At 41.2% G+C, this 18,229-nt stretch overlaps 1 protein-coding gene across 1 annotated transcript; it reads right to left on the bottom strand.

The window, feature by feature from the left end:
- Positions 1-7,526: 7,526 nt before the first annotated feature.
- FEZF1 (FEZ family zinc finger 1) lies at positions 7,527-17,660 on the bottom strand. The gene is made up of 6 exons (XM_030216751.1): positions 17,259-17,660; positions 16,881-17,105; positions 16,496-16,630; positions 16,087-16,219; positions 15,182-15,389; positions 7,527-7,560 (listed from the first exon to the last, which is right to left on the bottom strand). The coding sequence occupies exons 1-6, from the start codon at positions 17,658-17,660 to the stop codon at positions 7,527-7,529; spliced, it is 1,137 nt and encodes a 378-aa protein (XP_030072611.1).
- Between the last annotated feature and the right edge of the window lie 569 nt (positions 17,661-18,229).

The following is an 18,229-nucleotide window of genomic DNA, read 5'->3' as shown; positions in this document are numbered from 1 at the left end:
CTTTTTCAGACAATTCAAGTTACCCAGTTTCAGACTGGAGATTTTGGGCAGTCCTGGATTTCTGACCATCTCGTCATGGTGCATTAAGGAACTTGTAGCACTGATTTCAATGAGAAGGATCAGGCACTACAAATCCCACACTGCTTTCAGATTTATTTGTTTATTATTATTTATTTATTTTGCTGCATTTATATCCCACATTTTCCCACCTATTTGCAGGCTCAATGTCTTACAATATAATACAACTACAATCACATTGATGGAATAGAGAATCAGAGTATATATAACAGATAAGGTGCATAGGAATATTATGGCAATCATATTAACGGAGAAGAATTTCAGAATTATTGCTATTAAGGTTCATACGAAAATTATGTTGATTAAGAAGTGGGTAAGTGGATAACAACATAATATAATGATATCAGGACAAGGTATAATTGTCAGTAATTAGGATAAATGGATAACAACATAACATAATGATATCAGGACAGGGTATGATTATCAGTAATTAGGGTGTAAATAAAATAGGCAAAATAAAAGAGTGCCAATATAAAATTGTGTCTGGTGTAGTTTAGGAGTCAGATCGTTATGAGGGATCCATTTTGTATGCTTTTTTGAACAAGTAAGTCTTCAGTAGTTTCCGGAAGGTCATCAAGACGTGTGTTTTTCTTATAGTGGTTGGTAATTCATTCCATCGTTGTGTACAGATGTATGAAAAGCTAGATGTATGCATTGATCTGTATTTAAGTCCTCTGCAATTGGGATAATGGAGGTTTAAGAAAGTACGTGATGAACTTTTGTTGTTTCTCTCTGGTAGATCTATAAGGTCTGACATGTAAGATAGGGCATCTCCATAAATAATTTGATGAACTAAGGTGCATATTTTGAATGTAACTCAATCCTTTAGTGGAAGCCAGTGTAATTTTTCTCTAAGGGGTTTAGCACTATAGTATTTAGATGTAAGAAACAGAGAAAAAATGTAGGCAGATAAAGACCAGATGGTTTATCCAGTCTGCCCATCCATGCCATCTACTCTCCCTATCTCTCTCAGAGATTCTATATATTTATCCCAAGCTTTCTTGAAGTTAGATACTGTTTTCATGTCTACCACCTCCACCGGGAGGCTGCTCCATGAATTCACCACCCTTTCTGTGAAGAAATATTTCCTCAGGTTCCTTCTGAGTCTACTCCCTTTCACCTTCATCCTATGCCCCCCCCCCCCCACTCCAGAGCTTCCTTTCAATTGAAAGAGACTTGCCTCCTGTGCATTTCTGCTACGTAGGTATTTAAATGTCTCTATCATATCTCCCCTCTCTCCGCCTTTCTTCCAAAGTATACATATTGATATATTTAAGTCTGTCCCCATATACCTTATGTCGAAGACCACTGACCATTTTAGTAGCTGCCCTCTGGTTAGACTCCATCCAGTTTATCTCTCTTTGAAAGTGCGTTCTTCAGAATTGAACACAATATTCTAAATGAGGTCTCACCAATGTCTTATACAGGGGCATCATCACCTCCTTTTTCTTACTGGCTATTCCTCTCCCTATGCACCCAAGCATTGTTCTAGGTTTCGCCAACACCTTTTCTACCTATTTGGCCACCTTAAGATCATCATATACGATCACACCCAAGTCCCGCGCCTCTTTCATGCACAGAAGTTCTTCACCCCCTAAACTGTACTGTTACCTTGGATTTTTGCAGCCCAGATACATGACCCTACATTTTTTAGCCCAGATCATTCCTCAAGCTTTACTAAGTCCCTCCTCATGTTTTTCATACCATCAGGGGTGTCTACCCAATTGCAGATTTTGGTCTATGCGGAACTGTATCAGGGCTGTTAAAATCTAAATATACCACAGCTAGCGCTCTTCCTCAATCCAACCCTCTCGTAAGTTTAAAACCAGGACTGGCCAAAATGTTATTGGGTAACTTAGGATCTCTGCTTTTTGCAGAACGTGTTGGATAAATTTGGCAAGGATTCCTCAAAAGCTTTGAGTCATATTATGAGACTTGGATTTCCTTGGGAGGCCTGTGCAGTGTCATTTCTCTATAGGCTCTATATTAATATCATTCTTCACTTGTTGGCTGTTGTCCAGTGTTAATCAGACATTAATCTCTCTGCTCGTTATGTTCATCACTTAATATAGCAACTTTCCTCCTATTAGTGAATAAGTGCTCTAGTACCAACAGGAATATATTTCTTATTAAAGGTTTTTAGAAAGAAAGAGCTCATAAAAGACTGTAAGGAAGCACCACAAATTGTGATGGAGACAGACCACTTCTTCTCCAAGTCAAAACTCTATGGCCTCTGTAGCATGGTGAGGGAAATGAGATCTTTACTCAAGACCAGTGTGGTTTTTTTTCTCGCAAAAAAGGTGCCGGTACTCAAATACCAGGCCACCCTTCATGGGTGGGGTGATCACTGACGGATCCACCTCACAATGGCCAGGGCCCCTGCAACCAGTCACAGAATCTATTACAAGGCAGAATTGGTGTGTAGAGCATGGTCTCCTTCATTAAAAGTTAGGGTCCATAGGTCAATTTTAGCAGACAATGGAAAAGGTGCCGGTACTCAGTACCCCCTCAAAAAAAGCCCTGCTCAAGACACTATCTCCTGCTCAATTTCAGAGACCTCAACCATTTTTTTCTGAAGAAGGAATTCAGCATTACCATCATCTTCCCCATTTTCTTAAAGAAAAGAGAGAGGGGAACTGGATCTGTACCTGGGATCTCAGAGCTTCATATGCAACCTTCCTATAAGTGGAACCACATGTTTACCATTCAATCTGCTATTTCCAATTCAAAGTCCTCCCTACGACTTTTTATCAGTCCCAAGATTTTGATCCAAGTGCTTTGGGAGGGGAAGGGAGCAACTGCTTACCTTCACAAGCAAGGGTATTCACTTTTCCCATACCTGGATGACTGGCTTTTAATGACTAAGTCAACGGCACAGACCTTAATTCTTCCAGACAATCACTCTTTTATGATCTTTGGTGTTTTTAACTAACTTTCATAAGTCTACACTTTTTAACCAATAATAGTAGTAGTCTTGCACACCAGCCATTCTTAGAAAATGCTGAGACACCATTACAGTTGTTCATGTGTCTTCTCAGCTTCTATAAAAGTGTGATATCTTCATGGGATCTTGACTACTAGGACAATCCCAACCCCTCCCTTCCATGCTATACCCACCTCCTACCTCTGCCACATGTTACAATGGTAAAGGCATAAACCCGATTGAACAGGGGTATTTTGTTTTCATCAGGTGCTTCCACTCAAGGATGGGAACCTCATCTCAACAACCAACATTTCCCAAGAATCTGGTCAAGGTGCAACAATTCTTCAACTTAGCTATATGACACTTAGGCCATCTTCTATAATGGGATTCCTTCACATCCTTCGCAGTTCACTTCATTATCAAAGTAGCAATCTCTAACCACCTCAAGAAAGAAAAAGAACAAAAGAGCAAGAGGGCTCTGACTCTGTGGGTGATTAGTCAGAATCTGTTATCAACCATATTCAGCTGCAAGCAGGGGTGTGCTGGTAAATTTTTAACAACAGGCTCTTTCTCCGGTCCTAACCAGCTCTGCAGTTGGAAGGGCCAGGGGCGGCCGGGGGGTGGGGGGGGCAACACTTGCCTCTCTCTCCTCCCTCCCTTCGTGCGGGCACGCTAGGCATACCTTTGCTGGCAGCCAATAAATGGACTGCCACCACTCCCAACGCCTTGCTCCGAGCAGCATGCTGGAACTTCTCTCACATGCTCGAGAAGTCCCAGCCTGCTGCCCAGAGCTGGAAACAAGGAGCGGGGAGCAGCAGTAGTCTATTTACTTGGCTGGCAGGGCTCAGCATCCCCACCAGCAAAGTAAAAGAGAATTCAGTAGGGGGCCCAAGCCCACATTATGGGAGCCAGTTGTTAAAGTAGCCATGGAGGGCCCTACTTTAACAACCAGCTCTTGCGAGCCTGTGAGAGCCTGCTCCAGCACACCACTGGCTGCAAGCCACTCCCATGACCAGATCACATTCTCATATGGCCAGCTTCAGCAGGGTGCATCATCCTCGCATCTATTCCCTTGAAACAAATATTTAGGGGTGGTAAGTGCCTTTGATCAGCCTTTTTGTCAGTGATGAGACTCTCAAAGCGATATGTTGACACGTGCACATAAATGTTTATAGTACCAGCATTTACGAACATACTTGCTGCTAAATCTAGACAGCTCCTTATAGAATTACCTCATTATCTTTGTCAGAACCGATTCATTCCATCTCCTCACAAACTACTCCAATTCCCAGCTCTCATAACTCATCAAGATGACCGTCTTCAGCCCTCATGGCCTGGAAATTCAGCAGTTTCTATTTTTTTTCCCTTCCTCATGATGTCCTGCACCCATCCAGGATATCCTCATAGTTATTCAAGCCTTTCTCTAAGCAAGCCTATGATTCCAGGTAGATAGAAATCTCAGTCTGGCAGTTTACAAATTATTATAACCCTACTACTTGTCCTCCTGCAATGATGCCATAGTACCTACACCACTTGAATCATCTAGGCCTTCAAACCAATTCTATTTGAGTGTACATCAGTGTACCTTGGCTCCTCACATTCTGATGAATAATCATCCAATATTATAATCAAATATGGTGGCTGTATGCAGAACAGGTCTCATTCAAAGCCTCCACCGCAGAAACCCACTATGCCTAGGACTTCAGTTCAGATCTCACTTTGCTCATGGACTCTCCATTTGAGCGTCTACAAGTAAGATCTTTACAGTTCCAAATTTGCAAAGTAGTATTCATCACTTCACCTAGGAGAGTAAGGGGCTCATTTTCAAAGTACTTAGACTTATAAAGTTACATATTAACCTCTGGAACTTAAGTTCCAAAATGCTTTGAAAATATGTCTCTATGTAAACGCCAAGCATTAGTAATATATCAACCACATATCCCAATTCTATCATAACTAATGTGTTCCTTAAACAGCCCAAGTTCCTACTTAGAGTTTTCATACCTCTTTCACCTAAATGAAGAAGTAATATTTTTTACCCTTTTTCTGAAGCCCATTCAAATTCTTGTGTGAAAGCCCTCCATACTCTAAACTGTGAATATACTTTCACCTTCTACTGAAGAGGAACGGAATCATGTTGGACCCCACTCAGCATTTCATCTTCTTTAGTCCTAACAAAACTGGTATCTAATAATCATTATGAAAAGTCCCTATTTTTCTAAGCTCCAAGGTCATTAGATTAAAGCTTACACTCCCAAAGTAAGCTTCCTTAAGTGGGCCTTTCTGAATACCAGCTGCAACCTCTATGCGGTCTTTTCTTCATATGTTTATTTCACATTATTGTTTGGACCAGGATTCAGCACATGATAACACCTTTGCCCAAACGGTGCTAACCAAGCTGTCCCTAGAGATAAATGACTCTTGCATTTCACTGTGTGGGCTGCTAAGGGCTAAGACAACCTAACACTGAGCAGCCCTAAAGTTGTGAATCGCCCACTTATGTGACAGACTTAATCCTGCTCGTCAACATAAAGAACAGAATTGATCGCCTATAACAGATGTTTTTCCATAGAAAGTGGGATTGATAAGGCATGTTTGAGCTTTGGAATTAACCGAATTGCTGAGTACTGTAGACCACTGAGCGGAATGGTCTACACATGCTCAGAACTTTAAGCTCTGAGCTCTGGGAGAGCTGTTCTGTCCTGATGTGGTTGGATGACATCACCCACTTGTGCTCCTTATCAGCCCTGTTGCCTATGGAAAACATTTGTTACAAGTTTGCAACATTGTTTTATGCTGCCTTTTTGCTTATCCTATATAATAAAACGCACCTCCAACATTCTGAAGCTGACTGCATGGCTGAGGCATTCCTGCTCTCTGTATCCATCTCCTGAATTGACATCACGTACTTCCGGGTTCGTCACAAGCAGAAGTGACCAACCACATGAGGTTTCTCGGCTTCAGAATGTTGGAGGTGCATTCTATTAAATAGGATTGGTCAGTTCCTGGCAGCACAGCCAGAGCTCAGTGTCCTGCACAGTAACGCTCAAACACCAGAGAGAGAGAGGGGGGGCCTGACACCAGAGAGGGGGGGAGGTATCTCTGTCACACACACACTCTCTCTCACACAGTCAATGTCTTTCTCTCACTCTCACACACTCTATGTCTCACACTGTATCACATTCACTCTCTGTGTCACACAGTCACTCACACACTCTCTTGGTCTCATACACTCAGTCTCACAGAGAGTCTGTGTCTCACACACACACTCTCACTCGCACACACTGTATCTGTGTGAAACACACTCTCACACTGTCTCACATATGCACTTGCACACACACTCATTCTCACACACACACTCTCATTCTCACACACATACACTCGCACCCAGACTCTCACACACACACACTCGCACAGTCACTCTCTCTCTCACACACAGTCACTCTCACATACGCTCTCTCAAACATACACACTCCGAGGAAAACCTTGCTAGCGCCTATTTGTGTCAGAAACGGGCCTTTTTTACTAGTGTAATTATATTATGTTCTTGTGCTGTGAACCACTCTAAGTCCTATGGGTGTAGTATACAAATCTTAATAAAAAAAATAAAACCAAACTGCGACAATAAAACTTTTTGAACCACTTTTTGAAACTGCCTGTAAGCCAGGATTTATAGAAATGTTGGGAAAGTAGGGAATGGTGTGTTTCCTCTTGGTGAACAGGCTATTAGAAGGCGACTGAAATAGATGTTCTCACTGAAACCGAATCTGCGGTCAAAATTTGCCACAACTGAAGGCAAAACCATTGCCCCTGTCCCCCAGAAAAGACTGGGTCCTCCTGGGCTGTCCACCAGTCCCCCCTCCCCAGGCCTACATTTAGAAGCCCTGGTGGTTTAATAGCCTTCTCGGGGCAGGAGTGATGCCTAGTTGCTCCTGCCCCCACTGGCTCCAGCAGTCCGAATGGCTGTTGAGGCTGCTTTGGGAGATCTTAGTAGCCATTTTGCTCCTGCCCTTGCCAGTTCAAATCTGAAAATGGCTGCTGCGACCTCCTGTAGCAGTCTTACAAGGCTACTGTGGAGAAGTCATGGCAGCCATTTTGACTGCAGAGCTGGTAGGGGCAGAAGCGACTAAGGATCACTCCTGCCCTGAAGAAACCACTAGGCCACCAGCAGGGCTTCTAAAGTTAGGCCTGGGGAGGGCCTTCAGGTGGTGGGAGGTAGTACAGGTAGAAAGTGGTTGTTTTGAGGTCATATGGGGGAGGGGAGAGAGAAGTTTTAGTTTCAGCCAAAAATGCTCTGACATTTTCGGCTGAAACTGAAACATGGTCAAACCTGGATTTCAGGTCAGTTTTGATGCTGAAGCCAAAGTCAAAACCAAAATTCAGTTGGCTTCTACATGATATCAAATTATCTTCTCTGCCTCATCTTGGTTTTGTTCAAATGTGAGCTGAGGACAGAGCTTCTCAACCTTTTGGCTGAATTTTAGTATCTATAACCTGGGGTCTACCTGACTCCAGGGAGACATCATCAAGCCAGTAGGACCTGAGCCACCTTAGGTAACCTATACAGAAAAAGAACTATAAGGTCAAATACAATTAAATAATTGTAGTCTCCTCTGCACCTGATTTAAATTTGTAATAATTTAATCCATTTCTATATAATCCCACTCCTGTCTGTTAACCAGGTAAATAACAGTTATTATGGTATTGTACATCTAGCCCAGTCTTTGGCCGTTTTCAAGTCCAAACTTAAAACCCACCTCTTTACCACTGCTTTTGACTCCTAACCACTACTCACTTGCCCTGTCCTTTAACCTCTCACCTATTGTTCCCTTACCCTTAATTGCTCTGTCTGTTTATCTGTCTTATCTGGATTGTGAGCTCTTTGAGCAGGGACTGTCTTTTGTATATGGTGTACAGGGCTGCGTATGCCTTGTTGCTATAGAAATGATAAGTAGTAGTAGTACTAATACTGTGCCAAGTAGGCTACCCGACTTCCCTAACATTAATTTGTATTAACGGTAAAGTGTTAATTATGCATCCACTCTCCTCCTGCCCCAAAATTCTGAAAGAAATTATTGAGATACAAACATTCTGTTTTCTAGCAAACCTACTGGTGAACTTGCTGTATTCTTCAGGTCTCACACACACGCAGAGTAAATGACGAGATGGTGAACGGATACAATTCCCCTGCCCTTCTGCCATACAAGCAGCAGGTTCTCCGTGCCCTCCCTGGCACCTGAAGTACAGTCCTTGTCGACCTTATTTGTTGTCATCTACACAGGTCTCCACAGAAAAACGCAGACTTTGCAACAATAGACGTTTCAATTTTGTTAACCTGACCTGACGCAGCCGTCAGATCTCCATGCAATTAAAAAAATAAATAAAATCAGACTAATATCCATTGAATTAAATGAATAGATTCACCAGAGACACTCCTCCTGCTGTAAGGAAAAATAACATTTAGGGTGGTTTTCGGTAGCATAAGATGTGTGCGTATATGCTTTATAATTGTTTGATAATATAAGTGAAAAAAGTAGTGTGATTTTTGTGTGAAGATAAAAATAAAAATAGTCCAACGGTATGCGTACTAAAGTCTAAACCACGTGCATAGGAGAATCTGGTGGGCACATTATGGAAAAAAACCCGAACGGTTCAATTTTGTTTATAAGTGGCCACTACGGTCTCTTGCTGAGAACGATTTGACATTTTTCTAGGTTCTCCGAATTCCTCGCCTATTACCAAGAGCGTTAACTGCAAGATCCATTTAGCTTTTGCAATACACTTTGTTCTGTTTTATAATTATTGCAAGAACGACCTGAGGTTTTACCGCGCGTTATAAACAAGCAACTGTTATCACTAGCTGGGACTTAAGGTAGAGAGGATCGAGAACTGCTTTTCCTGCAGGATACTTTTAGCTTAGACCAAGTATCCACTGGTGGTGTGTGGTGGAGGGGGTGGGGGTGAAAAGTGTTAGAACTGAAACCTTTATTGTGATGTCTTCTGATTGAAATTCGTTTGGTTTCAGCTGGTATTAATAGGGATAGTGCAGTTCTTGTTCTGTTGGTTCCTCTTTTGCTCATTTTTGGGACGTTCTACTCCCTCCCTTTTTAACCCATTAGTGCCCAATGCTCCCATCATAATGGCTTATAATGGGAACATTGGACACTAATGGGTTAAGCTGATCTCTTCGTGCGTTTTCAGTATATAAATGTGTGCATGTGTTTCACCATTTTTAATGTCCTTTCGTTGTTCAACTTTGGGTTCTATGTATATGCATTAGTGTGATAGCTGTAAAGGGAGGGGGGTTGATAAAGATCTTCATTCACCCTCCCCACTCCCCCCCATGCCTCCAACTTCATTGGGTTCATAACGATTGGATGCGTTTAGCACAGGAGCTTTTAAAAAAATCCTTGGGAAGTCCTTGGGAATGAAATATAAATCAGAACTACAAAAGAAACCGTAATTATTGTCTTTCAACTACCCCATTACATTAAACTAAAGAGAAATTACATCAAGGCTGTGTTTAGCATTAGGGATAGCGTGTGTTCATTTTCAGGTGACCACCACCGTGCTCACGATTGTGAGATCTATAACTAATTCCCAGGATCACATCTACAAAAAAAATTAAAATAGATGACTGTTCCTTTTTATGCCAAGATGTGGTTGACAGACATTGAGATTGTCTCTCTCAGGTCAGGCATAATCCGAGTGAATACCTTAGGACACCAACGTGACCTCCAGGCTGTAGGAACGCAGCCCATTAGTTTTATGTTTGCCAGAATATATTGAAAGGGGAGATCCTTCGCCTTGTGCAACCTTGTAATATTTCAGATTAGAAAACAATAATACAGCTTAGCTCTTATGTTCCACTAAAAGGGGCCCACTTTAAAACAGAGACTCAATTAAAACTCTCAATTCATCAGCCGTTCTAATTGCTTTAAGGCGCAGCTTCAGTGATTACGCCTAATTAAAGTTTGTGTTTAATTGTTACTGGGTACATACATGTTTAACAGTATAAGCATATAGGCAAGCTGTAATGGTAGTCTTTGGTAACAGATATGTCTCCACTAATGTTTAGCGAGAGGAATTTGCTATGCAGAAATTAGTCTGGTCTATAATTTTTAAAGCTAAGACGTATGGGTGTAATAACGGAAGTGAACATCTTAGGTTCCTTTTTTTTTTTCCTGTTATATGCAAGGTTATTCTCTAGAGCAATTACTATAACTGCTACAACTGAAAATTGCATACACAGAAACGTCCAGAAAGGATAAAAGATCTAAAGATTTGATCTGCATCGGCCTTGCCCTTACAAAACATTTTGGAGTATTCAAAAAGATACTTTCAGACATGCGTAAACCAATCAGCCAAACTCATCGGCCAATAGAGGTGCTCTAGGACGCCTGAAGTACTCTGAACGCCTTAAGATAATATGTCTTGTACATCAGGGTCTGAGTTAATTTTGGTACTTTGGGTATATCAGATATTTAAAAAAAAAAAAAGTCGGATAGTAAATACCCATTGACTAAAAGGTCTTTTCAACCACACGCACAAATATTGCAAGTAGAAGAAATGAGACGATGAATCAATATCAAATCTGTGAACTAAAACGTATGAAATCTGAAACGAAAAAAAAATCTGAAGAACGAATTGCTAGTGATTTTGTCTGTCTCAGGTGCACCGATGTTGCTCGTCTGGAGGAACTGAGCTTTGTGCGGTTAGGGGAAAATGTCTTCTAAAAGACTATCTTTGAGTTTTAATTCCATAAAAGTGGCCATAGTGAAATGTTATTAAGCAAATGGTTTAAGAAATTGCTATGAATTAATATTTGGTTCAAATAGAGAAGCAATACATTGGTATATAGGAAAAAGCCAAAAGTGAAATATCACACTGACCTAAAAACACTGTGGAAGCTGTAAGAAATATCTGCTTTGAACTGTGGATTTCATTCGTATATCTCTCCCCCCATTTTTCTTTCCCACAATGTATTTTATTTCTTAAATTGTATTTTTTTTGTACGGATATAAATTGTGTGGTTTTCCTTAAATGTTTATTCCCAGAGCTCACCCGTCACAGGGTATGCATGGAGTTATTAGAAAGAATCATGCAATCGATTTAAAATTGAAAGCAAACACTTGGCGTTTTCAAAAATGTTAAATCCTAATATGTGCCTTGAATTAAAAATTTAAAAAGAGGATACAAAGGGTTTTGCTTTTTGTATATTGCTGTTGTGTTTATTTTGCTCTGACAAATTAATTGTTTTCTTAAAAAAAAAAAAACAGAAGATCTTTTACTGATGGTTTTGTGGGAGGGAGAAACAAAGCAAGTTATAATAAACAGGAGACTGCTTCTACAAGTTTCCTAGGAAGCAGGGTTTATTTGATTGCCAGCTTATCAAATAAACTGTTTAATTTACGGTCAGCCAGTTTTAGGAAACGTATGCAAAGGAGCCAGCTCTATGGGTGCTGAGCAGCCCCAAAATGGAGCAAGCTCTTTCATTATGTCCAGGGAGGGGTGATTTCTATTATGCTTGGCAACCCCCAATCGTTTTGAAATGTTGGCTGAGCATTCTTGCAGCGTCATCGATAACTCATCACATATCCTGACAGTTGAAGTTGCTCACCCATAACTTTTACACCCATGGAGGGGGGCACACCCAAAATAGCAAAAGTTAATTCGATCAAGGGGAAAATGACTTGGGGAAAAACAGCAGAATGTGCTTGGCTAGATTGAATTATTTGGAAACTTAGCCCTAACTGTTTCCACTTCAGCACAAGCTAGCCCACAATATTTAATAAAACATGATGATCGTGGGGAGAGATTCATTAACCAGTAAAGGGGGTCATGGGGCAGCGTGGCTAAGAAGGCTAAGAGGCAGAAATGGGACCACAATATAAACATATTCTAGCCTAAAAACTAAAGTTCACTTGGGCACTGAATGCCTCTGATTTCCCCCTTTACTGTAAAGTGGATTGTCTGCTTGTTTATTTGTAAATTTGATTTGTTCTTTGAGGGTTTTTTTTTTCTTTTGGGGAAAAGAGAAATTTAGACCCCCCCCCCCATAAATAGGACAGTCTAGTCACTTTCTTCCGGGTCCCCATCTTTCATACTCTGTCAAGCCCCTTAACATTTGGAAGGACGAGATTGGCAACTGATACTAAGAATTATATTCAGTGTAAAAAAAAACCTGGAACAGAAATTCTGTTTCTCGACCATTCTTTCAACCGCTACCCTGTGCAGTGTATTTTCTCTTTGGTGTCTCTGCTGGAACACTGAACCTTGAGCCTTCTGCTTTCTCCTGTTCTTTTGTTTCTTATTTTGCCTGTGCGTCTCCCTAGCTATCTATCTCTATCGAGCTGCAGTGCTGCCCCACTAAAAAGTAGCTACAACCGAATCTCACTAAAAACCTATTCATTCCCTTCTAAAGCCTGGCAAGATCTGCAGCAGTCTCACTGTCCTCTTAGCATTCACACTTCCAATCCGTGGGAGCTCATTCATCAGGCATTAAAGTCGGAGCTAAGACCTTTGTACTGCATAAAAGATTTTCAAGACTGGAATCGCTAATTGGACTTTTTTTTTTTCTTCCCATTTTAATTTTCAGATAATACAACAGTGCCCATTCATCTCACGTGCACTTTTTCTCCCAAAGCCGTAACTACAAAAATCAAGGATGATTCATGTTAGTTTTTAAATGTTACTAAACGTATCATCGGATTCTGAAGCCGTTTTTTAAACTCAGATTTCTAGAATCGGGGGCGTGTTTGTTCAAAACAGTGCCACTTTTTTCTCAAATGGAATCAAAATCGCTGAGCCGACAACAATGATTTATTTCAACTGCCCCCCCCCCCACTCCCGTCTTCCAAACCTATAGGTGACTCACAATCACAGCTGAAGTTTCTGTATTGACCACAAACAGCTTTACTGATGTCCCAAGTAAATCTGTGACTATTTTCTATCTAACTTTGCGGAACAGTATTATCCGATGATAGATAAAACACACACAGACACCTACATGCATTCTGTGTACACACGACAAGCACTTCAAATAAACAGTCATAACTCCTGTGGGAAAAGGATATCTCCCTGTCTAATATCAGGATGGAGGGTCTTAAGCCACTGATAACACACCACAACACTACACATGTTTACAAAGAAAAATCCTAACATTTTGTCTAGCACTTCCTAAAGGTCCAGTTGAACAAATACAGTTTTTTTTTAGTTCTCTGTCTTTTAATATTTCCTGGAAATTAATTACCCCATTACTTTGTTACTTTTTTTTTTTTTTTATTGTTGTACAAATAAGTGAATTTAAACATCTTATAATTTGGTTATACATTTCACTCCGTGCACAAAATACGTTCCTTGTTTCTATTTGTTCCTACATTGTCCCAGTTGTATTGTAAAATAGTAAAATCATTTTCACAGCGGAATCGGATTAAATAAATAAAGTTAAATTACAGAGATGCATTTTTTTTTCACACATGCATTCCTTGACAGATAAGTAAATACTTTCCAAACCTGTAAGTTAGCCGAGAAGGTTCGATCGATTCTATATATTTTATTTCAAGTAATTTGTTTACCTGGTCTAGGTACGAATATGTGCGTTGTTTTGTTTCATTTCCAGTTGAAAATAACACAGTTCTTTTCTGCCACTTTCTTTGTCTCGAAATACATTTTCATTTAAAAAAAAATATATATTGCACGACTTGGACAGACAGGAGAGTGTTTCACTAGCGAGTTTATACAAATTTGAAAGCGGGGGGGGGGGGGGGGGCTTCGTTTGATAATAAAATTAGCTCCTGGAGAACCTCTAATTACCCGTTCATAACCAGTCATTAGCTGAACTGGTAGGCGGTAACCAGTTTGCTTCGTTTTATTTTACAGAAAGAAAAAAAAAAAAAGAAAGAATTCACTAGATCGAAATTTTGTATCTCCAAGATTTCTGAAATCAAACGAAATCTCAAACACGGTCTCTCACTGCCCATTGCTTTTCCCCCTTTTGAGCACTGGTTCTAAGTAACTAGGGCTCATCTGGCAGCATTTGAAGAGCAAGCTAATGGTATAACAAGCAGTCTTTGATAAATCTGAACTAATTACCCCTCTTAATTAAAGCCTTTAACAGTTGTTTCAGTGTTTTGGCAAGAAAACAGGAGATACTTGCTGATACACCATTGATTGAGTACACAGCAGATTGCTGGTTAACACTTTCTTCACTTCAAGGACCTGGCACCGGTTATATTTGTGTTTTCATCCATTTTGCCGGCTTGAATTCAGATTTAATAATTATGTTTCCTAAGCGAACCCAGATAGCACAAAGCCGTTCATTTATAAATCTAGGTGAAAACAACATGGATTCAACAATACTCTCAACAAGATTACTATTTAGGATGAATAATTTACATTATCTACATATTTCCAATAATTAAATTAGCATATTCTGAGCATTTGTGTGCACCACAGTAAACAAAATTTTCACGTGCAAGGAGAAAGGGAAATGTAAAATCCGTACATATAAGAACAAGCTCTGTCCACCAAAGAATACTAGCAACAAACCAAAGGAGAACGAAAAGTAAACGACCATCCTAGAGACAGGCTTGAATTTGACACAATGGAAAATGAAAAATACATATAGAATATATACATTCAAATATATTTAAAGTGGTGCAGCATTCTGGAAGGATAATACATACCCCAATAAATATAACAGAAAATTCCATCTTACTCTTTGTTTTCTCTTTCTTACTTCTGAACCAGAGATGAAAAAAATCGAGACTTTGCAAAATAATAATAATAATAATCAATAATCAATACCCATGAAAACAAAATAATATAAAACAAAATTGGAAGTCCAATAATAGAATGTGAATAGTTGTAGAAAGCACAATACACATCATACACTTAAAAAAACAAAACCAACCCATAATCTGTAAAAGGTGCATGCAAAGGAGGGCTTTGTCCAGCAGACTGGCCGTGCAAGGAGAGGAAGCCAGGCCAAGTGACAGTCCGGGGACCCCCCCTTCCCTTCCTACTCTTTCAGGTCCTCAATCTGACCAGGTTGTGCTCGGCTCTGAAAAATCCAACCATCAGGGCCCGGCGCTCTGCGCTCTGCAAGGGGAGGGCATTGAATCGTCCGGCCCGCGGGGTTCCCCCTGTCCCCTGTGCGGGACCCCCTGCAGCCCAGACCCGCTGTCGTGCAGTTTGCGCACGTGTTTTTTCAGATCAAAGTTCCTGCAGAAGCCCTTGCCACAGGTGGGGCAGGTGAAGGGCTTCTTGTCGTTGTGGGTGTGCATGTGAAAGGTGAGGTTGTACACCTGGTGAAAAGCTTTATTGCAGATGGTGCACTTGAACTGCTTCTCCCCGCTGTGCGTCAGCTTGTGGTTCTTGTAGTTTCCTGTAGGAAATAAGGATAATATCACCATTAGGCATGGAAGGGGAGGGGCGGGGGGTTGACAGTGAAGAGAGTTTCAAACATAATCTAGTTCGTGTAATGTAATTATTATTTTACAGCCTCTTGGCTGTTTGTCCTTTGAAAAAGGACAAATTATAAAAATATAACAATCTGCGTAAAAGATAAATGCAGTTTAAACAATAAATACTTGTTTGTGATCTTAAATATTGCGTTGCACATGTATTGACGATTCTTTGTTTCTGTGTGGGATTGTGGTTTTTATTTCGTATTTTGTACTGTCTTCTTGTAACTTGTTAGCCACATTGAACTCGAATTTGTGCAAAATGTGGGGTATAAAAGTGAAATATACTCTTTTCTTTAAAACATAGCTTTATTCTAAGAAGGTCGACAGCAATCTAATGCTACAAAGCTATTTTAACCAAATACATGTACAGCAGAAAAGTTAGTACAAAATAAAATGTCTCTGCCATACATTCAATTCTAATGCAGCTTTTGCATTTTATTGCGTTAGTCTAAATATTTTTTTTAAGATACATTAAAATAATCTTCCCAGCTTTAAAAAAAAAATTGTGTTAACACTGTTATATTTGCTTAGGGTTAAAACAGCCGTGAATATTGCAATTCAGCTGACACCAACTTGTTGTTACGGAAGTCGGGAAAACTGTTTTTAAAAATGTACCTTTTTGATGAAATCCTTTGCCACAAAATTCACAGACAAAAGGTTTGTAGCCGGCATGTATTCTTGTATGTGTGTTTAAAGTAGAGCTTCTATTAAAAGCTTTGCCACATTGATTGCATTTATGCGGTTTTTCCTGTTAAACAAAAAAAGGTAAAGCATAAGTAGTTTCTGCACGTGCAATGCAGGTCATCTGTATATCTTCAAGTACTGTTTAGTAAGGTACAGTTTTTGTGATTCAGGATCCCTTGCACGGTTACGGAATAAGTGACCACAGAACCCAGAAAGATGTACACAACAAAAACGAACTTGGAAACCTCAAGAACAGACTCCGCGTACAATGCAGTAAAGGAGAGAGACATAAAAAACAGAAATAAGAAAAGTGGCCAGAAATGAAGGGACGGCATTTTACCTGGGTGTGAATGATCTTGTGTCTGCAGAGAGTGCTCGCCTGTCTGAAGCCCTTGCCGCAAACTTTGCATACAAAGGGTCTGGCTCCCGTGTGCACTGGCATATGACGCGTTAAATTATAATGCGCATTGAATACCTTGAAATAAAAAAAAAGATCTAGATAAGCGCTGTGAATTGATTTCATAGCATTTCCAATATTTTCTGTTTGTAAAACCAAAAAAAAATGACATTCATTCTGACCTTTTCCGTAAACACAGTTAATTAGATACACAAACAGATATAAATATCCACACAACCCTACATCCTGCAAACACAAATAAAGCTTTGTAAATAAAGTCACCGGTGAACACCCCCCTTTTATTTTTTTTTAGGAAATAAATACTTGCCTTTCCGCACACTTCACAAGTGAAAACTTTTGGTTTGTTGTTCGGGGAGCCGGCGCTGAATTTGGAAGAGGCTTTGAACGCGATTTTTTCCGACAGTAACTGCGCGCTCTCTTTCATGTAGTGCTGGAGCTGGGCTTGGGACAGGTCTTTGAAAGCCACTCCCGACGCGTACTTGTCCACGCAGGGGGCGAGCAGTTTGTTCCTCTCTGCCAGGTAGCCTTTGGGCTGGGAGTGAAGAGGGGAGCTGAGGAAATAGGAAGCCACGGGATGAATGTTGACACTGGCCGACGGGTGGCAAGGGCCGTCCTCTCGATTAAAGTAACAGAGAGCTGCCCCCATGGCATGGAAGCACGAGTGGTAGACCACCCTGGGTCTCACCAGCTTGTACTGCTGCAAGGGCAGCGCGTCGCGGGGCAAATCGGCCTTGAGAGACAGGGCGCAGTTCAAGAGATCGCTGCAGCTGAAAGGCGAGGACAAGTCCGGCTGGCTCTTCCTCGGCTCTGCCCCAGCCACCGTGGCTTTGGGACCACTGCTGTCGTAAGCCACGGGCACAAACGGGATCATGCATGGGATGGAAGAGGCGCTCAGGTGAAGGGCTTGCTTGGGGTCTCCTTTGGCCAGGGTTCCCTGCAGTATGTGTGGGACGGGCAGAGCCTTGGGCTCTGGAGTCCTGGCCATGATCCTTTCGATGGAGAAGGCAAGAGGCTTGGAAGTGCTGATCATGGTGCCCGGCGCAGTTGCAAAGGGCTTCGCCTTTGCGTGCGGGCAACTATTGTCCATGGCTTTGAGCGCACTCGTGGGTTCTCCTGCTTTGTCACTGCTCTGCAGCCAGGGAGCCCCGCCGGATCCCCAGCATCTCCCCCAGAACCACCATTAGCAGCCCTAGTGGACTGGTGCCAGCCCAGCGCAGCTTACATGGCGCAGCAGTGACTTTTGGCCACAATCAGCAACTCATTTCTAGCAGCGCCCGCTCAATGCAAAGTGTTGTGTCAATAACGCAGCCAAGATCTCGCCAATCGTTAACTTCCAAGAGGAGAAGGTAAACTAGATAATTGCTCAATTCGTTTCCAACAGTCAACAGTGAAACTTTTTTTTTTTTTTTTTTGCCGGCGAGTGACTACTTTTTATTGGTAGCTAAGAGTCCCCCGCCCAGAGAGGGAGGTTCCCTCCCCTCCCCCCTCTGCTTCCTTCTCTTGCTCTCTCTCTTTTTTTTTTTTTTTTCAGATTTGCAGTCTGTTCCAGTGGTTCGGGGACCAGCAGATCGATGATCAGTTTTCTTTTCTTTTCTTTTTTTTTTGTAGCACAAAATGGTAAAGTCTCTTTTTGAGCAAGAGACAGGCCAGGCGGGT

The sequence above is a fragment of the Microcaecilia unicolor genome, chromosome 10 (genome assembly GCF_901765095.1).
Source record: "Microcaecilia unicolor chromosome 10, aMicUni1.1, whole genome shotgun sequence".
Lineage (NCBI taxonomy): Eukaryota > Metazoa > Chordata > Amphibia > Gymnophiona > Siphonopidae > Microcaecilia > Microcaecilia unicolor.
The sequence above is the reverse complement of the archived record's forward strand: the minus strand, read 5'-3'. Positions and strand labels throughout refer to the sequence as shown.